This window comes from Archocentrus centrarchus, chromosome 10 (assembly GCF_007364275.1).
Source record: "Archocentrus centrarchus isolate MPI-CPG fArcCen1 chromosome 10, fArcCen1, whole genome shotgun sequence".
NCBI lineage: Eukaryota > Metazoa > Chordata > Actinopteri > Cichliformes > Cichlidae > Archocentrus > Archocentrus centrarchus.
Genome location: NC_044355.1, coordinates 10391853 through 10414591, shown reverse-complemented (window position 1 = coordinate 10414591; position 22739 = coordinate 10391853). Strand labels below are relative to the sequence as shown.

At 41.4% G+C, this 22739-nt stretch overlaps 1 protein-coding gene across 1 annotated transcript in view; it reads right to left on the bottom strand.

Moving 5' to 3' along the window:
* The window catches only part of tnmd (tenomodulin), an 81536-nt gene that overhangs the window by 13940 nt on the left and 44857 nt on the right, over positions 1–22739 (bottom strand). Inside the window, exon 3 of the mRNA XM_030739850.1 lies at positions 5754–5894. Coding sequence (XP_030595710.1) covers positions 5754–5894 — 141 coding nt within the window. The remainder of the gene's footprint in view (positions 1–5753; positions 5895–22739) is intronic.

Genomic DNA, 22739 nt, shown 5'->3' with positions numbered 1-22739 from the left:
TCATTCAGCTCATTCAAATGTCAGCTGGCATTAGTTAGGCCGATGCCGTCACATTACCAACGAAAATGTCTGTAATTCAGTAACATTTCTTACCCATGAATTACACAGCTCTCCTTTCAAAAAATGTAACAGAAAAATGTTTAACTGGATGAAAATTATATCCCCTTTAAAATATTAGATACAGTCAGTGCAACATATTACACATTATCAGTGTGGCGTTGCCAATTTGCAACCTTTAGGTGTACCTGTATGATTCTAGAACAACAACAACAATAACAACAACAACAAAAAAAAAACTGCAAATTTTTTAAGATTTTCCACCTTTTGTTGTTACTGATTGTCCACCTCACAATATCTGGACATCACAGTCAATCACAGAAATCCAAGCAGGATGCTATGTTACCGTAGGCTATCCTCAACTTCATCAAAAGTTTTCCTCCAGTCATGAATTTCCAAAGTGCTCTGAAGAAATTTTCGATGGATGAGTGCTGGAGGCAAGTTTTGATGCTTCCGTTTTATTTGCTGTGAAAAGAGGAGGCAGTAGACCATATAGCAAAAGAAAGAAAGGTGTGTTATTTTATTTATTATTTTTTTTTTTTTAATTCCTCTCTGACCAACACATCCTCATGGCTAAAGGCTATCTGTAAAGGAGAAACAAACATGAAACAAAAAAGTAAAAACCTACAAAACAGCATTTTATATACAGGAGGAGCGCATTTGTGTGATTTAAGGAAGGAATATTGCTTTTACTGTCAACATTTTTGTATGAAAACACATGCATGTAGCATAAAGTGACCCTCTTAGAATAATGGCCTAAGTCATTTTTTTTTTCAGGTTTTTCAGAAAAGCCGAAAAACTGAACCCAACATGACGATTTAGGCAAAAATAAAACTTTAATTAAAAAATGACTTAGGTCATTATTTTAAGAGCCATTATCCACAAATGGAGAAAACTTGGAACAGTGTTGAACCTTCTCAGGAGTCTCTGGCCTATCAAAATTACTCCAAGAATGAACTGATAACTTATCCAGGAGGTCACAAAAGAACCCAGAACAACATCTAAAGAACTGCTGAGAGCATGGGAGAGTTTTAAGTCGAAAACCACTGCTGACCAAAAAACCCCACAAAGGCTTGTTGCACATTCGCCAAAAAACATCTTGATCATCCCCAAGAGTTTTGTGAAAGTATTCTGTGCACTGACAAGACAAAAGCTGAACTTTTTGGAAAGTTTGAGTCCCGTTACATTTGGCATAAAACTAACCCAGCATTAAAAAAAAACCCAAACAAAACATCATATGAACAGTCAAACATGGTGGTGGTAGTGTGATGGTGTGGGGCTGCTTTGCTGCTCCAGGACCTGGACAAATTGCTGTAATTGATGGAACCATGAATTCTATTCTCTACTAGAAAATCCTGAAGGAGAATGTCACTACAGCAGGAAAATGATCCAAAAAATAGCCAGCAGCTCCACCTCTGAATGACTTGGAGTGGCCAAGTCAAAGTCTGGACTTAAATCCCATTGAGATGCTTTAGCATGACCTTGAAAACCATCCAATTTGGCAAAATTAAAACAATTCTGCAAAGATGAGCAGATCAAAATTGTTCCACAGTAGAAAGACTCTTTACCAGTTATCACAAATGCTTGATTGCATTTCTTGCTGCCAAGGATGGCGCAACCAATTATTAGGTTTAGGGGGCAATTACTTTTTCACACATGACCAGGTAGGTTTGGGTAGCTTTTCACCCTTAATCAATGAAATCATAATTTAAAAACTATATTTTGTATTTAATCGGGTTATCTTTGCCTAATATTACATTTTTTTCAATGATCTGAAACATGTGTGACACATATGTAACAAATAAGAAAGGCACTGTATATCTGCCATTCTCCATTGTTTGCTTTGCTTTTGCCCACTTGACTCATTTAGTGATTCAGTCTTGAATAGAATAATAACACATGTTGTGCAGGTATTTGTCAAAATGAGAGCCCCTCTATCAAACTGGGCCAAATTTGCAATGAAACAGTCATATTATTGTTGTCATAGCCATGAATGGCATTCAAGTGAACTCAAGCACATCCACATCAGACTAAATGTAGGCTACTGATTTTCTGGCATGATTGTTAGATATTAAATTGTCTGTCATATGGGCAGTGTCACCCTCAGCAGGTTTTGACTGATAAGGCGAAATTAAAGAAAAAGTAAACTAAATCTACTGAGAAAAAGTGTTAAAAATTCAGCTTTAACATTAATACTACACAATGGCTGCGCTCACCAGCTGCTGCTTCCAGCATCTGTGGTGATTTATGGATGCTGGCAACCTTGAACTAGGGTAGTGCTATTTGAAGGTAAGAAGCTAAAACATATGACTGACAAGTTCTGCAGTATGAACGTGAGCCAAGCCAAATCTGGAAATACCTGCACTGAGAAGCTGGCTGCAGTTATAGCTTAGGGTGCCTGATCAAAGAGGTCAGGTGGTAAATGAGGAAAAATGCTGCTCACCCTTATTTAAAAAGACTCAGACCCTTTTAAGTTTTACAGACTCTTGCAGTGAATTCAGTTCACCCCCCCACCCCCCACCCCACACACAGTACTCCACAAAAAGAAAGCAAAAATAATTTGGAAGACTGCAATATCACATTTGCTTAAGTATTTAGATCCTTTGTCATCTCAAGACTTTTATCATTACTGCTTTAACATTTTGGTTGAGTCCACCTTACTTAACTGAACTAAATAAGAACTAAAGGGACATAAGTAGAAGTGGTGCACACCTGCACAGTGGTTGCAGCATTATGCTGTGTGGACTGCAACTGGGACTTGGACATAAGTCAGAGAGAAGGAAGAGGTTGATGCAGAAAATATAACTCCATTTTGAAGTGAAGGCCTTTTTAAGAGTCCCCAGGGTCTCAGGCTTGGATGAAGATTTGCGTTTTATCTAGACAACAACCTGAAGCATACTTCAAGAAAACTGGAGTCCTGGAGTAGCATAGCGTAGAGTCTGGGCTAGAACCACATTTAATTGAGCCTTTCTGAAGAAACATGAAACATGGCTGTGCACCAACTCTTTCCACCCAACCTGGTTGAACTTTAAGAAAAAGATTCTGCCTGCAAGAATAGGAGTGACTTTCAAAAGAAAGGCGTGCCAAACTTATAAGATCATTTCCAAGAAGACTGTAGGCTCCCAATGCTGCCAAAGGTGCTTTAACAAAGCACTAAGTGAAGCATTGTAGAGGTCTTTGCAGTGCTGAACTGCTTGACTCCCACATCGCTTCTTATATTTTCTGATTAAGTTACAAAAACTCCCCCAAACTTTTTCTATTCTCATGAGTCTACACCTAATACTCCTGAATAACAAACTAAAATGAAGCTGAATTAATTTAAGGATGAGTCTGAAACAGAAAAAAAGAAAAAAAAACCTTCTGAAATCTTCAGTGCAAAAATGCACTGTGCTGATTAAGGTAACGGTAACTCCAAATAATCCATCAGATATAATTGCAAATGGGCCATCCTAAATAGCTATATAATTTATTAGGATTGTGGGAAAATTGCTAAAGTTATATGGTGTCTATATACAGTAGTATCCAGACCTTAGCAACCTGTTGTGGATAAATGGGTATAGACAACAGATAAATAAATGGATTTATGATGACATATGATGGTCAGAATATTATAAAACACCTGTAAATATTATATAAATAGCTTTCTGCATAACTCCAGGCTTGCAGCTGTACAATATGGATATGTTCACATGCCCTCAGGGCTGTTCTGTGGTGGACACTGCTTGAGGACATGACAAACCTCAGTGCTTTAACTGTCATGGCGACTTGTTCATCAGTTGAGACTGATGCAGGCAAAGCTTGAGGGAATAACCTAATATTCAGACTATTATAATAATATTAATAATAATACAATCTAATTCAATATATAACAAGGGAAGTTGGAATGTGTATGTAGATTTTTAGAAATAAATGAAAGATTTGTTTAGATTAAAATTTCTTAAGTGTCAGAAAGCAACAAGTGCAGTTCTTTGCTCCATTAAAGGCAAGGCCACATTGCATTAGCATTAAAACCTCTGTGTGTAGTGAAGCAAACCTCAATTGTGCATTATTGTGTCAAAATGTTTGAGGAATTTTGCACTTGCGTTTAAGGAACGTAATCACGCAACATGTAATAAGAGACATAAAGGAATATACCACCACAAAGTAAACTTAACTTTAATACAAAGGCTGCTAAAAATGCCCCAATTCTTACTCTGTTCTCACTTTATTATACCTTTGCTTTGTTGTGCGGCTAAAACTGAAACACCAATTTGAAACCTTGTGCAAAAACAAATTTCAGTTTGCCTAAATGTTCTTTGGTTCAGTTGTTCACTTCGTTTTAACGTGAAAACGACCCTGGTAATTCCCTCTCAGGATGTCTCTTTCTCCATTTTTCCTTCCTCTCCTGTTAAAATGAGTCTAATGGTCCACAGTCCTGGTGGTATAATCCCCTCATTTTCCATTCATCACACAGCCCTCAGGCTTGATGGAGATTGTTTTAAAGGTGGCTTTGGTCTGTGTAATAACATGTGACATTCCCCTCTTTTGTATTAAACAAAATCAATTCTAACATCAGTGCAAAAGCTTCCATTTAGTATAACCAATTGTAAATTTTCTCTGAGATTTTTGTCACAATGAGGTTTGAATTACTCTGCTCACTCGCTTGTTACTTAGTCTTCCATGGTGGAGCACTGAATCAAACAAATCTCCTCGGGGGATGTGCTTCACTAACAGGAAGTGGAACAAGCAACAGGCATGTTTATGTATGTGGGGCACACACACACACACACACACACACACACACACACACACACACACACACACACACACACACACACACACACACACACACACACACACACAGTCGGCTCAGTGAGGGAGAGAGAGAAGGAAATAGAGAGACTGATTGCAGGGGTTAAAGTTTTCCGGTGCTGTGCCGGTTTCTGTCATATAGCCATTTTAGATTCACAAAGCCCATTGTAACAAAAACAATAACGATTCAGCATAGGTTTTTGTTTGGGATGAGGTGTATCCTGTAACATTCAGCCTGGCAACTCAACATTTCACAGTAAATAATGGTGTGAGAGTAAGAGCATTCATTACCCAGTCAAGCAGCACACTCCCTACTCCGAGGTGCGGCATGTGTAACCTCCTCGAGCAGGATTTAGGAATGAAAGGTAAGTTAATGAGTTTGGCTGGAGACAAAATTGCATTTAAAAAAGGTGTGAGAAGTAAATAGAGATGGGCTTTTTAATAGTGTTTGTCTCTGTACTGTGAAAAAGTTGGTGTATAGAATTAGAAGGAAGAAAGCTTTTTTTTTTTTTTTGTTGAAAGGCTCATTCTTCACTCGGGGCGGCTGTGTGCGCACAAAGACACAAATCTCCTTGTGTACTGCTGCTTTACTATCAATTACTGATACTATAAGTGCTGTATTTTTAAAATTGTGTTTTTGATCCTTGTGTGAACACCTCAGTGAGAGTAATTTCCATCACTCTGTCTGTGTGATGTTTCAAAGGTTTGTACCATCTTTTTTTCATCCAGAATGACAAAGGATGAGATAAGAAAAATATGATTTCAGGAAAGGATAAATGTTGTCAATTGTCTCTTAAAAAAAGGGCAGGATGTGAACATCATACAACATCCTCTGCTGAAGAGAAGACACAGGTATAGCTTCAGTTTTCATCAAAAGGAAAATCGCTTGTTTAACCTTTACTTACATTTTTGAAGTCGTGGACCTCAAGAATCTCCTCACTCCCGTTTCCCATCTTGAATATCTCAATGCGGTGAACTGGGTCTATCTCCATTGTGCTGTCTGTCTCAACACCATCCACCACAGCTTTGTACTGATGGTCATATACCTGCAATGACACCAACAACCACACACCTCTTTGATCAATGCACGAGCAATGTTTTTACCATTCCTTACATCATTGTTATGAACTCAATAATATAGATCAGTGCAAACATTAAAAATTAAGCAATTTTCTGAAATTTTCAGTCCCCCTTAAATGCTTAACAGTGCTTTACAATTTAACAATGCTGCACTGCCAACATCTCAGATTTTTTCAATTATTCAAATGGTCTGGTGTTGTTCTCATTGACAGCTGTTTCACTGAAAGGAAAAACAATTGAGTCAATGGTGGCACTGAATGCAGGATTATGAATTGGAATATCCAGTGCCAACACCAGGAAAAAAAACAGCCACAGAATAATTGCCACAAAAGTGTGAGAAGTGTGAATGAGATTGCCATATATTTACAGGCTATTAAGCATCAGTTTATAGAATATTCAACCCTTAAATAAACACGTTTTCATATGTTCTGCTCAAAGAAATCCTAACATGAATTAATGCTTTTATCTTAAACATGATCAATCTTTCTCTATTAATGGGCTATGTACCACAGACCTTCAAGGTGGGAGTAATTAAACCATTAATTAAAAAGCCATCACTTGACCCAGCTATCTTAGCTAATTGCAGGCCAATCTTCAAACTTCCTTTTATCTTAAAAATTCTTGAAAGAGTAGTTGTAAAACAGCTAACTGATCATCTGCAGAGGAATGGTTTGTCCGAACAGTTTCAGTCAGGATTCAGAATGGATGGTCGGAAATTATCTTCTTATGGCGTCTTGACAGTGGACTCATATCTGTACTTCTCCTACTACATCTCAGTGCAGCTTTTGATACTGTTGACCATAACATTTTATTACAGAGATTAGAGCATGCCATAGGTATTAAAGCTACTGCGCTGTGGTCCTTTGAATCATATTTATCTAATAGACTCAAATTTGTTCATGTAAATGGGGAGTCTTCCTCACACACTAAGGTTAATTATGGAGTTCCACAGAGTTCCATGCTAGGACCAATTCTATTTACATTATACATGCTTCTCTCTATTATTGACTATTATGATACCCAGCTTTATCTATCCATGAAGCCAGATGACACACACCAATTAGTTAACCTGCAGGAATGTCTTAAAGACACAAAAGCCTGGATGACCTCTAATTTCCTGCTTTTGAATTCATATAAAACTGAAGTTATTGTATTCGACCCTACAAATCTTAGAAACATGATATTTAACCAGATACGTACCCTGGATGGCATTACCTTGGCCTCCAGTAACATGGTGCAGAATCTTGGAGTCATTTTTGACCAGGATATGACCTTCAGCACACATATTAGACAAATATGTAGAACATCTTTATTGCATTTGTCCAATATCTCTAAGATTAGAAATCTGTCTCAGAGTGAAAACTAGTTCATCCATTTATTACTTCTAGGCTGGACTAGGGTAATTCATTATTATCAGGTTGTCTTGAAAGCTCCCTGAAAAGCCTTCAGCTGATCCAAAATGCTGCGGCGAGAGTACCAACAAGCTCCAGAAAGAGAGAGCATATTTCTCCCATATTGACTTCTCTTCATTGGCTCCCTGTTAAATCCAGAATTTAATTTAAAATCTTTCTCCTCACATACAAGGGCTTGACTAATCAGGCCCCATCTTATCTTAAAGACCTCATAGTACCATATCACCCCAGAAGAGCATTTTCAGACTGTAGGCTTACTTGTTGTTCCTAGGATACTTAGGAGTATAATGGGAGGCAGAGCCTTAATTTCAGGCCCCTCTTGTGTGGAACCAGCTCCCAGCTTGGATTTGGGAGACAGACACGCTCTCTACTTTTACGATTAGGCTTAAAATTTTCCTTTTTGATAAAGCTCATTGTTAGGGCTGGATCAAGTGACCCTAACTCCTCCCTTGATTGCGTCGCAACAGACCTAGGTTGCTGGAGGCTCCCCATAATGCATGGAATGTTTCTTCTTCACTCACTTATTTCACTCTGTATGTGTTCATACAGCATTCTCCATTTAATCATTAGTTATTATTAATCTCTGGCTCTCTTCCACTTTCTTTTTTTTTAATCCTGTCTAACTCCCTTCACTCCCAGCTGGTTGTGGGAGATAGCTGCCCCTCCCTGAGCCTGGTTCTGCAGAGGTTTCTTTGTGTTAAAAGGGAGTTTTTCCTTCTCACTCTCTCCAAGTGCTTGCCCACAGTGGATCATCTGATTGTTGGGGTTTTCGCCTCTATTATTGTAGGGTCTTTACCTTATAATAAAAAAAACATCTTAAGGCAACAAGAACATTTAAAAAACAGTGTTATAAAAGCCTAAAATACTTGCTATACTTAAATTTGTAATGGGGGGTTGGGGGTGAAAAAATGGACCTTTTGGGCTCCCTGCTGTGTCTGAAAAAGAGGTTGATTACCAAATGTGGCAGAAACTAAAAAACCCAACTGAAACTGCCCCCCCCCAAAAAACAAACAACAAAAAAACAAACCAAAACCTAAAAGCCAAGGAAAACTGCAGAATTGGGTATGTGTGCGTCCCTATAAATGACTCCATTTACATTACACAGTCAGTGATTGCCATTGTTAATATAGAAATATTCACTGCAGCAGCAATAAGCTATCACAGCTTCGCACTTAGTTTAATTTGTTTTCAGTTTTGAAACAGCAGCCACAATATTTTCAAGACATCTCAAAAAAATAAATCAAATACAATCTCTTACTGATTCAAAATGACAGCTTCTTAAATGTCTTCAAACATAAACATCAGTGGTAACAGGCACTTGGGCAATTAAAAATATTTATGTTGACAAGATGTAAGATAAAAAAAAATGTATTGAGAAGTTTGTCTGAAGTAAGTATAATAAAGAGATTTAAAATCGCCCGTACAGTTAGAGCTTTTGCTTCACTGTTGCCTTAAAGCGCTGTTGTTTATCACAACTGCTTGCTTATGTACTGTTCTTGGACACGCATGGATAGCTCTTAAAATTCCCTGTCTGAAAAATGATTCATGCCCACCAGCTGAAAATATGCTATTAATATTTATGCGAGGGTTGTGTTATGATGAGAAATATATTGCTGAGTTCATCTTCATCTGTCTCAGTGGCAAATCAGAGCCTCGCCAATGAGACGCATGATTAATGAATACACTCAGATGGGAGTCCATCAGGATTTATATCCCCCATCAGAACCATCTGAATGTCCTCTAACACTCTAACAAAATTAGCTTTCACTTTAAGCTCTTTCACATGTTCATTTTTTAACATGTTTTCCGTCTGCTTGCTTATACACAGCTTCCAGGATATTTAAATGTGCTGCATTACATGTAGCGATGACTTTTCTTTTTGGAGGAAGAACAGAGCAATAATGATCAAATGGGATATAACTCTTAATAGATGATCACTGTTAGAATGGCATAGCCTATAAATCACCATTAATACGGGTCACAGTAGCCTTGGCTCTAAAGAGAAGTAGAACTTCTAATTGTCAGGAGAAGCCAAATTAAGATGGGCTTGAGATTTAAGTGTCAATTGAGCAGTTATGGATAAAATTGGGGCTATTAAACAGTCTGAAAGTCCATGTGGTGAATTAAAGTTCTATTTGAGCATTTCTTTTATATTAACATAAAGGTGGAATGGGGGAATAGATTCTCGAGGCTTATTGATTTATACTAAAACAGTGAATTACATTTTCAGCGGGCTATCTCTTTTGATGAAAATCCAGCAGTGAGAATCTCCCCACCGCACCAGGTTGAAATAGATAATAATGTATTACAACAGTTTGACTTCGGCTGGCTCAATAGCCAAAGCTGCTGCTGTGCACAATAATTGGCATTCTGAAAATAGAAATGAATAGCCCCTATATGGCCTTCTTTGATACTTATAGATGCCCCAGTACATTGGGAAACTTGTAGTGTGATTCATGCTGCAATAAGGGGAAGACTTTGGAGGGCAACATAATATTTCACCTCAGTATACCAATGGTGATCATTATAATTAGTGTTTCAGATGAATCTCATTATTTTAGTTTAAAAAAAATATGCAAAAGTAGATTAAAGAAAACTTGTTACTCATAATTTCTTGCATCAGTTCTGAACTAAAATGAATTCATAGAAACTATCACTTAGCAACTCTCACAAAAAAAGGCTGTGAAAGTTAATTAGCTTTTCATGTCAAACTGAACAGGCAGATAAAATGCCAGCACATAGGAAAAGCTCCAATTTATGTTACACTCTTTGTGCAGGGAGTGCGAAAGGCTACTGTGCGACTATTCTGGTCACAAAGACATTTAATACACTTGAAACACTTCGATAATTATACCAGTGTGACATTAAAGCTGCAGTAGGGAAGATTTTTATTTTAAAGTACACAAGGCACACAGTCCGATTAAAAAAAGGCAAAGATCTCTTAGTATGTAAGCCAGAGACACTTGTCAAAGAGTTGAGCATTTTTAGCAAATGGTTACACTGTTACAATTAGCTGAAAAGGCTCTGCTCTTTGAGGGAAATATCACAGAAAATGAGCAGAAACAAAGAGATTTAATAGTTATTGTTAATAAATGAACAGTAGCAAAAATGTAAAAAGGACATACAGCACAGGCACAACATATCAGAGAAATAGTTTGACTTGCCACCTTATAGCGGCTGCGCTGTATACCTGCATAAATATGATTGTACTTTGCTATGTCTTACTACTCATCTGTGAATGAGACAGTGATTCTGACACGTGAATGAGCCAACTGATGCGAATCGGCTAATGCAAACACCACTGCATTGCTCTGCCTGAATTAACACAGTGCTCCACTTTGCTTCACCCACATCGCATAAGCTTTGTCATCTCAGTGCTCTCTGAGCTAACTCCATCTGATAAGGTTTGGAAAACAATAATGAGATAGTAAGTGGACCTTGGCTAATTTCTTTGTTTATTTGCTGGTTCTTTAAGTCTAAGTGTAACCGTGCTGAACTTGGCCGTGTATTAATTCAGCTCGGTCCAAATAATCATAACCCAGTTCTGTGTTTCCATTCGTCGTATAGTTTGTGTCTGCGTTGTGTTCAATGACAATCAGGAGACAGGATGAGATGAATGCTGACTTTATCTGCCTGCATGAAACGGAACATGTACTGGTCAGAATCATGGGCTCATCATCGGGTACAGCACCTCGTGCTCTTCTCCCATACACTGGCAACGAGGTTCCTGTGTCCACTACCCTTATCGCGGCTAACCACCAAGAGATGGCGCCGTTTCACCCGCTATGCATAAACCCAAAATGAAAAATAATGACAAGTGGAATCCAATACAATATTAACTGTTACACTCCCCTCTGCTGAATTCCACTTGTCCCATTGCAACAAACAAAACAACAAAAAAATGACCAATACAATAAAACCACAGGTACAATCACACAAAAAGGTGCACAACCGCCATTCTAATGCACAGGAAACCAAGACAGAACCACCGTTTCCAAAATTGCTGGTGAGGTATTATCACATCAAAATCACAGTTACAATTACCCAGTCACAAAGACTATCCCATGAGGATCAGTATGAGAAAAGGGTTGGCCAGACCCTATCTACACACGTAGGGGAAAAAAAATATGCCCATATACATATTAAATGAACATGTAGCTGCAAAACACACCTCTTGAATAGCAAGACAAACAGACAATTGATCAAAAATGTCACAAAACCTCGTCAAAGTAAAAATGAGAACAAACAAAACTGTAAGTCTATAACAAAGAACTCATGAGACCAATGTTGGTGTCTGGTGCATCATTTCAATAAGTCTAGTCACTGGTCTCAACAACCGCCCAGCTCTAGATCTACGGTGAGTCGCACCGTCAATTACTGTTGCTGTGACAGCATCAGTAGCGGGTATATCGGTAGGAGCGGCAGTATTAGGAGCCGTAAGAGTCTCTGGGCAAACTGCCAGGGATGCCGGGCAGCCATAGTCTGGTGAACTGCTGTCCATCAACGTAGCTTCGTCAGTGGGTTGCAACTGATCAAAAACTGGCTGGCCTTGAGGTAACGCACTGCCCCTGGACAAGACATCAGCAGGTTCCAACGCTTCATCCAGCTCCAACTGCTCAGCATCCACTGCACTTGACCCACTGCCTTCTCCCAAAGGCAGTTCAGACACCCACACTCTTGTTCTAAACTCTGCTGAGTCAGAAATCGCGTCACCGACAACTGACCTCTCGACACTAAGGTCAAGTTCACTTGAAGATGGTGACAATACAACCTCCTCCTGGTCATCAGAGTCATGTTCGGACAGAGGGAGGAAGTTTACTGGCATTATTAGGTTGCGATGGACCACTTTCACTTGCTCTGTAACAGGATTCTGAATCCTAAATGTGTGGCTCTCGTTGTCCTTTCCGACCACCACATACGCCGTGCTTTCCCAGCGGTCAGCAAGCTTCCGTTTGCCACGTTCCTTTCTGTTGGCCAGCAACACTCTGTCGTTTACTTCCACCGGTACCCCCCGTACCTTACGGTTGTATAAATCAGCGTGACGCTGGAGCTGTTTAGTTGCCGCTGACTGAGCTACGGCCATGGCTTCTCTCATGTCCTTCCGCAAGGACTCAATGTAGCGGTCATAGTCCACCACCTCTGGATCACTGAGTACAGAGCCAAATATGACATCCACCGGAAGACGTGGCACCCTCCCAAACATGAGGAGAAACGGTGCATATCCAGTTGTTTCATGCACTGTACAGTTGTAGGCGAATGTCAGGGATTTCAGGGCCTCGGGCCAACGGTGTTTAGCTCTTGGTGGCAGCGCTCGAATCATGTTACCTAGAGTCCGATTCATCCTTTCACACGAGCCATTTCCCATAGGGTGATAAGGTGTAGTGTGTGACTTTTGCACACCTGCCACATTCAATAGCTCTGCAATTAGCGAACTCTCAAAGCTGGCCCCCTGATCCGAATGTTGCCGCTTGGGAAACCCATAAATGCAAAAATAGTTGTTCCATAACTGGTGCGCAACTGCTCTGGCTGACTGATTGGGGCACAAGAAGGCGTGTGCCATCTTCGTGAAGTGGTCAGTAGCCACTAGCACATCCAACGAACGATTTGACGAATCCTCAGCAGTCCAGAAATCGACACTGACCAGTTCAAGAGGTTCAGAGGTCATTATATTTTTCAATGGGGCTCTGGCTTCAGGCTCTGGTGACTTGCTGACTACACAGCGTCTGCAGTGTCGTACATACTCCACAACATCACGCAGCAAGCCTATCCAATAAAACCTTTGTCTTGTCAGATACAATGTCCGCTGCTGACCCTGGTGGCCAGCCTCATCGTGAACACCTTGTAACACCTTACTGCGCAATGAGTGAGGAACAACAAAAAGGTAGGTCTTTCTCTTTGTGACAGGATTTTTAGCTACCCGGTACAGAACTCCGTCTCTCAGTACAAGCTTATCCCAGCTCCTCAAAAGCTTGACGACCTCAGACGATTCCTTGGCACGTTCCCTCCTGGATGGTCTCCGCTTTCTCTCCACAAAGAAGATTACTTTACTCAGAACAGCATCAGTTCTCTGCCTTTCTTTCAATACATCATGCGAGAACACCTCAGAGTTGACCTGCGGGGGTGTTAGAACCGTCTGCGAGAACTGTGGCAGGAGAAGGGCATGTGGGCACACCACAGCGTCTCCTTCACTGCATCCATGAAGTGCAGCAGCCACCTCCAGCGATGATACTGTCCCTGACTTAACAACTGCCACACCCTGAGATATCTGTTGGCCGCACTCAGATGCTACTTCAGGTGGGTTAGCTGACCAGCGAAACACCTCCTGAACTCCATTAGCACCAAGCGCTGCAGCCTCTGCCAGTAACTTGTCATAAGGTACTCTTGTCAAACGGTGAGATGTACTAGACTGTACGAAGGGCTGCCTGCTAAGAGCATCAGCCACCACATTCTTTGATCCAGGAATGAACTTGATGTCAAACTGAAATGGCGCTAACTTAGCGATCCACCTCTGTTCACATGCATCTAACCGAGCCTTGGACAGAATATAGGTCAGCGGATTATTGTCTGTCCACACGGTGAATTGGTGACCTCTCAACCAGTGATGGAATTTGTCACACACCGCCCACTTTAAGGCGAAAAACTCTAGCCGATGCGCCGGATACTTAGACTGGGCGTAACTAAGCGATTTACTGGCGAAGGCAATTGGTCTGGCTGTTGAACCACCAGCAGGTACCTGTGACAGGACTGCACCAAGTCCGTCAGAAGAAGCATCCACAGACAGCAGAAAGGGCTCACTAAAGTTCGGGTGGGCCAGCATGACCCGATCCAGCAAAGCCTGCTTAAGTTGGCAGAAAGCTTGCTGACAATCCCCAGTCCAATCCTCAGCATGGAGCTGTTTACGGGCTTGGCGACGTTTCCTCCCACCTCCACGTGGACCTTTAGAACCTGAGATTAGTCGAAATAATGGTCTGGCCATGGCAGAACAACCCTCAATAAACGGCTGGTAGTAGACTGCCATGCCAAGGAAGGAGCGGATCTTTCTCTGAGAAGGAATATTCGTGCCATCCTCCATAAGGTCTGACTCAGTTAGAGCGGTGATAGCAGACACTTTGTCAGGATCGGGCTGGATCCCATCTGTACAAATGACATGACCGAGAAACTTCACTGACCTCTTCAGAAAGTGACATTTCTTTGGGGCGAGTTTGAGGTTATGGTTCTGCAGCCTCTGAAAGACCATTTTCAGACGCTCGAGTGCCAGCTCCTCTGTCGGGGCAAACACCAAGACATCATCCAGATAGCACAGTAAGCTCATGAAGTTCTGGTCCCCAAAGATATTTAACATCATCCTCATGAATGTAGCTGGACTATTACAAAGTCCTTGAGGCATCCGATTGTACTCGTACAATCCAAATGGCGATGAAAAGGCAGTGTACTTTCGATCAGCCTCATGGACTTCCACATTGTAATAGCCAGAGGTCAAATCCATGGTCGAAAAAAATGCATTGCCCCCCAAGGCTGCTAGAGCATCAGCTGGATGAGGGAGCGGGTGAGCATCCTTGATAGTGCGTGCGTTGAGCCAGCGGAAATCATTGCAGATCCGCAGGTCACCCGTCTTCTTCCAAATGATCACCAGTGGAGATGCAAACTCACTGCTAGACTTTCGAATGATTTCACGCTCCTCCATCTCATCCAACACCTCTCTCAGTTTTTCATACTGGGTGGGCGGTATGCGTCTACATGGTAACCGGAATGGTTTCTCATCCATGACTCTGATACGGTGTAGGCAACCAGTGGCCTTACCACAATCTAGCTTGTCCCTCGAGAAAATCGACTGGTATTCGACTATGAGTTCCGCCAGTCTAGCCTTGTATTCGGGGGCAACGTCACACGACTCAATGTCTACATCAGAGAGTCCCAGTTCACTTAGCTTTGACTGGGGAGGGTCGGTTACACATGTTGTCACAGGGTGAGGATGATCTGGTAAGGTGGAGGTCTCCGAAACCAGGCTGTGTCTCATACCATCATCAAGCGGCACCTGTACTTGTTGTTGGATACCGATTTGGGAATCAGCGAACACTTGCACTGAACTGCAAATAGACACATCCGCCAACTTAGCGTTACGTTTCAGAGTAACTGGCTTGTTAGACGGATTAATCACCTTTAGCGGGAGCCAGCCATCACCTCTTAAGATTGACACCGACCTCCCCACTAAGACTGTCCGTGGTTTAGATCTTGCTGTTGTTGGCTCAGCAACAACAGCACTTCCAACCAACATAGTATCAACCCGCGGCAGCTTGCCCCAAATCAGGTGCTCTGTCATGGGCTCAAGTGTAACAGCTCGTTTAATTTTAGCAGTTCCGACCGCATCTTGGATATCTTCATCACCATTTTCCATCCTTGAAAACAAGCTTAACAACCTCTGCCCCACATCACGACTGTCACTTAGTGCTGTGGAGCCCTGGTTCTGAAGATCACTCTTCACCTTAAACCTGTCAACAATATATCTTAGCAGGTTACTGCCAACAATCAGTTCTTCATTCTGGTTCTCAACTACCAATGTTGGAACAATCACTTTGCAGCTGTAAAGTTCCATCTCCAGATCGCACATTCCAGCAGGTAAGGTTCTGGAACCCCCACACCCAATCAACACGGTGTCTGTCGGCTCAAGGGTGGGGCCCCTCAACACATGCTGATGTAACAGCCGAGGTATTACATCAGAGCTCAGGGTGCATGCCATTGATCCGCTATCTAACAAAGCTCTGACCGTAACCTCTCCTCCCAGTGTCACATCTTCATAAAACAGTTTGTCATGTTGTTTGAGTCTCTGAATGTTTTGAACTATAGGTGTGTATCCCATCTCTCTCACTTCGCACACACTTTGGCATACAGACTCCATGTCATCATCAACATTTGCAACAGGGGGATCACTTTTAGGCCCAACACTTGCCCCCACCACATGCAGGCCACTCAGTTTTCCTGTGGTTGCGCCCCCCTGCTTAGCGCCTCTAGCTTTCCTCACCACGGCCCCCGGACACTCCACTCGCACATGGTCAGGCGCAAAACAGTTAAAGCACAGACGGTTTGACCTGCAGTGGTACTGAGTAGTGTGTCCATCATCGCTGCATACCGCACACGGTACTACGGGCTTTACTTTCATTGGTTGGTCTCTCTGTGTGCGCACATTGAACTTACTTTGAAACCTGTACTGTTGTGGCTGCTGCTCCAGAACACGTTCGAGCAGAGTGATGACCTGGTCCAGGCGGTCCGGGGAGCTCTCGGCTGCCTGTCCAGCAGGTGGCGACACAACAGCAGCCGCAGGCACAATCGCACTTGTGAGTGTCGCACGTTGCATAGAAGTGGTGACCTCCTGTTGCTGAGAAGGCAAAACATTGGTCACACTGTGTTTGGATAGTCGCTTGCGAGCTCTGCAGTGTTCAACGAGCTTCTCGTGAATTTCTGCAACTGTCCATTCTTTCAGCTGTCTACACTTGAATCTGAGCGACAGTTCAGGATCAGGACAGTTCTGGATGAACATGGCAGCTAGGTCACGTGACAGATAGTCAAAAGCCTTATTTTGTCTCTTTAGAGAGTCCTCTGTCACATCCAGAGCTTTATTAAGTCTCAGCCAATAGTCAAAGGGGTGCTCGTCAGGATGGGGCACAGTAGCATAAAAATCAGCTAAGGGCAAGCTGTAGGACATAGTATCACTAAAGTGTTGCTTCAGTAACTCAAAAATGGGCTCAGGTCCTTCACGCAGATTCAAAACTGGCTTACTGCGTATGCCCACTTTAACCACTTCATGTGCCCTCCCCACAAGCTTAGATACTACTTCATCAGCTTGTTCAGCCACAGGGATGCCCTTCTTTTTCAAATAGGATAACATCATGACTTCCCACTCTTGGACTGAACATGAGTCATGATCCCCTGTAAAACTCACAGGTTCTTTAACATCAGGGCGAACAATGACATTTAACATTGCAGACTCATTAGCTGTACCCCCAACTACTCCTGAACACAGTGTATTATTAAGGCGGGTTTCAATGCAAGATGCAATACTTTCACCAATAGAAATTCCAATCTGTGAAGCTATATCACCCAAACGTTTATCATTAACATCACTTTGTGGTGCATCAAAAGTGTCATTAACATTTCCACCCAAACCTGCATAACTTGGTATTGGTGAGGATGAATCTGGAGTGTACAAAAGCACACCTCTCCCTCTAGCAGCTGCAGGCATAGGGGTAAACCCTCTCCCCCTACCAAAAAAATTGCCTGCCATACTCAACACTTTACCAACAACAGCAAAAACAGTCAAAAATAACAAAAAAATAAAGCACATACAACTCAAATACAGGGGAACAAAAGCATCCCCATCAGGTCAACAAAGTAGAACAGGGCAACAGAAATCATCCACAAAATAAATACACTCAAAATAGTTGCGTCTCAAAACGCCCCTCCTTCACTGAGGTAGAGAGAGCAAAAAAAATTTGCGGTCAATGGCGACAGTGCTGCCACTCATAAAACCACAAACAGCTCCAAACAACGGTACAAAGGGTTAAAAATAGCTTTGCATTTACTAAACAAAGTACCGCCACACCGCCAAAGCGGTAAAGAGTCCACACAGCTGTCCCGAATCTGAGGCACTTCCGAAGCGAGCGGCTCCAGGAAGTAGACGCAGCCCCGGTACTCCGATGCGAGCGCTCCGGGAAGTAGACTCAGCCCGCGCCGACGCAGCTGAAGAACGGGTCACGGCACCAGTGTAACCGTGCTGAACTTGGCCGTGTATTAATTCAGCTCGGTCCAAATAATCATAACCCAGTTCTGTGTTTCCATTCGTCGTATAGTTTGTGTCTGCGTTGTGTTCAATGACAATCAGGAGACAGGATGAGATGAATGCTGACTTTATCTGCCTGCATGAAACGGAACATGTACTGGTCAGAATCATGGGCTCATCATCGGGTACAGCACCTCGTGCTCTTCTCCCATACACTGGCAACGAGGTTCCTGTGTCCACTACCCTTATCGCAGCTAACCACCAAGAGATGGCGCCGTTTCACCCGCTATGCATAAACCCAAAATGAAAAATAATGACAAGTGGAATCCAATACAATATTAACTGTTACATAAGCATAAATATAAACATTTAAAACAAACAGGAACATTGTATCTGATGGAGCTCTGCCCCCCCCCCCCCCTCCCCATTATACTGTCATGTGAAAAACTACGTTTTCACAGGACTCCTTGCTGTGCTGTGAAAAACCAAGTACCCCCCTACTGCTTGCATAAGAATGAAGGGGGTAAGAAGCAGCTAGCTGCCGCTAATCAGATGCACTCGATCAACTGATCATCAGAAAGTCTGAGCACGTTAATAAAAGCAGAAATTTTGGCAGTTTGCAGGCTGAAGCAATGAGGTGTGTATCAACACAAGGAGTGGACATCCTAGCAAATTCACACCAAGGTCAGTCCATGCATTGATTGGAAAAACTGCAAAGCCCCCTCAAGGGATACGTCTCAGACACTACAGGCATCAGTTAGCATGTTAAATTTTAAACTTCATGACAGTACAATTAGAAAAAGACTGAATAATCATGGCTTGTTTTGAAGGGTTGCCAAGAGAAAGTCCATTCTCTCTGTAAAGAATATTGCAGCACATCTTAGGTTTGAAACTTTGCAAAGTTCACTACTTCGCAATTTTTGCAAAGTAGTGCACAAGCTATAAAACTTCGAGAACTTCTGTCCTTTGGACAGATGAGACCAAAGTGGAGACATTTGGCCATAATGGATAGTACCATGTTTGTAGAAAACTAAACACAGCATATCAGCACAAACACCTCACACCAACTGTCGAGGACGGTGGTGGGCTGATGTTTTGGGCTTGTTTTGCAGCCACAGGATTTGTGCGCTCAAGTATTCTAGAGTCAAATGTGAGGCCATCTGTCTGACAGATAAAGCATGGCTGAAACTGGGTCATACAAGAGGAGAATGACCGCAAGCACAGCACCAAACAACAGAATGGCTGAAAAAAAAAAGAGAAAAGTGTTGCAATGGCCTACTCAAAATCCAGACTTCAACCTGATTCAAATGCTATTGCTGCAGGAGAATGTAGTGTTATCTGGGACCATCTTCTCACCCATTGCCTTTACTTGCTGCTTACTTTTGCAGTCAGTTTAGTAAGGTTTGGGCACTACAAATACTTGGTTACAACACAGACACATACATGAAATTATAAAATTGCACCATGTAACATTTTAGCCTCTTGGGGCAGCACAGATTCTAAAATGACAACACTGTTAATTTCATTGAAGTTGATTATGAGCACATCCAGCAGACATTAGCAATTTCAGTGTTTTTCTTCTTTGTTTCATCTTTATCAGATACTCAGACATGCTGACTATTCAACATGTCTGAGTACCTATTGCTCCACAATAGTACAGTATGTTAGCCAGCTGTGAACTTTGCCTGAATGCTCTTTGATGCTGGGCAGATGGCTGATAATTTTCTGTGAGCTTGTCAGTACAGATTCCTTTCAAATGATGCTTTTCCGTTCCATATTTTTCCAGTGCTTTTGTAAATACTGATTAGTGCTGCTTTAACGGCTTCCTGCAACCTGGTGTTTGTATGCCAGCATCTATAATGCATTTACAATTTTCTTATTAATAACCAATAACTGGAATTATTATGTAACTGTGGGTTTAAAATTGTTAGCCACTTACATGAAGGAATTAACTATTTTATTTTGTTATTAATAAAGATATCTTCTATCTATCTAATTTTTACCTTTTACTGCAAGAAAAAAAAATGCTTTAATGTCATCCATGCGACAGTATGGTGTTTGGGAATCACCTTGTTGATAGAAAAATAGTCATGCCTGTGTTGAATGCCTGTAAAACTGTTATCTTTGGCATTTTTCATTGATTCAACTAAGAACTGGGAACAGCAGAGACTCCTATGTTAAAAAGCCAAATTTTACATAAGAAATAAACATGTTTACAGCCTACAGCAAAAACAGTTTTGGTATCTACAGCTAATGCCCCATTTAGACAACTGTATGCTGGTTTAAATGCATTTACTCCAACCATTAAATCTTTATTGAAGCTTAAATTTAGGCGTGTGGTTACTTTAAATGGCAGGACAATGCCAACACAGATGGCTATAACCGCTAGCCATCACCTCAGCTAATGAGTTACTGAACTTTATCTTGTTTGTGGTGTTGGAGCCTTTAGGTGCATATTAATGAAATTATCTAACAAATAATATGCCTTACAGAGGCATATTATTTGTTAGATAATATGCCTTACAGAGGAATTAAGTGTTTTAACAGACTGTCCAAGAAGTCGGTGTCTTCTGCCAAGACTGCATACAAGGCGCAGCGGTTATTGTTTGGCACCAGGAAGTTTCAAAGGGATATTTAAGAAACAGGTCTGGAGGCTAGAGTATGTGCACAAAAAAGGTGGCATTTATTAAGAAAAATCTTAATGAAACAAAAGACCCTGGGGAATTCAAACAAACAAACAGAAGCTACAATCAAACAAAACAAAACACAGGCCTCACAGCAAGCTGCCACCTCCACTCTCTTCTCTACTCAATCCCTTTACTTATGCCTTCCCAGCCTCTTCTTCACGGATCTGACCACTTGTCCAGGTAAAGGAGATGGTGATCAAAAGACAGATAACCAAAGTATAAATATGCATAAGCAATCATCAAAACACTGAACTCGGTCTAATTAACAGACCGATTCACATGCCAAAATAAACAACAGAAACTCATTATGTGATCAATAATCTCACCCCCTGCTGATAATGTTTGGGAACTGGGTATTGCAGAAAGAAGAAAGGGAGACTGCTTTCACAGTGAGCTCTAACTAGAAGGTATCTGTTTTTGTACACTTTGTCAACCAAGCTAACTAGTAACACAACAGCCCACTCTTTCTTTCAAATATGCTTATTTTGGCTCCAAAAAACAAGATGTCAGTGGACAAAATGCTAAACTCAAGGCCTCAGAATAGTGTAAACCTTCAGATGCTCTTCATCTGCTTGAAGGCCTGCCACTTTTTCTGTTGCCCGGCATTTGTCCAGTTTGTTCAAAATTTTTAAGGATACGCTGCACACCATGCTGAGTATTCAGCTAATAGCCTCTAGGGAATCAGCATGTTGGTGCAAAAATACTGTCATGACTCTGTCAAATCCCTCTAAAACTGTGTTATCTTTGGCATTTTTCATTGATTCAACTAAGAAATGGGAACAAATGATGTGTTTTTGGAACAGGCTGTTTGTAAGCGCCTAAAGATAAAATTTAAAACTGGCTGTCTGTTACATGCAGATACAACACTGGCTCATCCCTTGACTTAGGTGTCTTTTATTTTGCTTGAATAATTAATAGGTCAGTATTAAGTGTCTTAACAAACAAAAACAAAACAAACAAACAAAATCCTCTGAAAATGGTAAAAAAAACAAACAAAAAAAAAAACCCCAAAACAAAACAGCCAAATGTCCAAGAAAATCTTTAGAAAGACTCCTGAACTACTGCTCATGAAAAAAATTACAAGAGTCTGGCTCCTTGGCAGCAAAATATAAAGAAATGTGGGGAGGCTCAAGACTTTTGCACAGTAGTCTCCGTGTGTGTGTGTGCATGTGTGTGTGTGTGTGTACTTAAAACTGTCCTCAGAAAGCATATTTCCTCTTAGTCTGCTACGACCACTATTAAAAAAAAAATCTGTCTTTGTTAATGAAGCTGTTTTTTCTTTGAAACATGCAGAGCGCTCTGAAATCACATTTCATGAACTCTGGGATTTGACATTTTCAAATATGAAAGAGTTTCCTGTCATCATGTGAAGTTTCCTTCTGTGGCTGTAAGCAACAACCTCTAATCTGAAGTTCAGCTTCAAATCCCTGTTGTCTCACCAGCGTTACAACTTCTAAGAGCACACTAAAGTGCAAAAACAACTCGCAGAGTTAGTTTATAAGAACGCAGAGCAGAGACAACAATACAATGATGTCTTTGGATGTTATTTTCCAAAACTGAGAAGTGTATTTGAACCTTTAAAGGTTACACCGCAAACAATCCAGTGGCACTATTGTAATAACGGTACAGATTGATTGAAAAAAAGGAGTATTACTACACACCACTAATACTCCTTTTTTCTTTGTTATTTATTTGAAAAGCAGCCTTCCACTATGCATGACATCCCTCCAAACCAGCTGGTCTTTTCTCACTTCACAAGATACCTTACACTGTTGTACAGTAAGAGATAAAGAATTCAGATCTCCACAGCAAGAAAAACATTCAAGCTCAGGAGCATGAGGCGATCTGTGAGGAAGCCTTCACAGACAATACCTTGTTTATTTCCTCTGTTCAAGGCTTCTGTCTGAAGTGGTTCTTAGCAGCCTCCACCTAGATGGT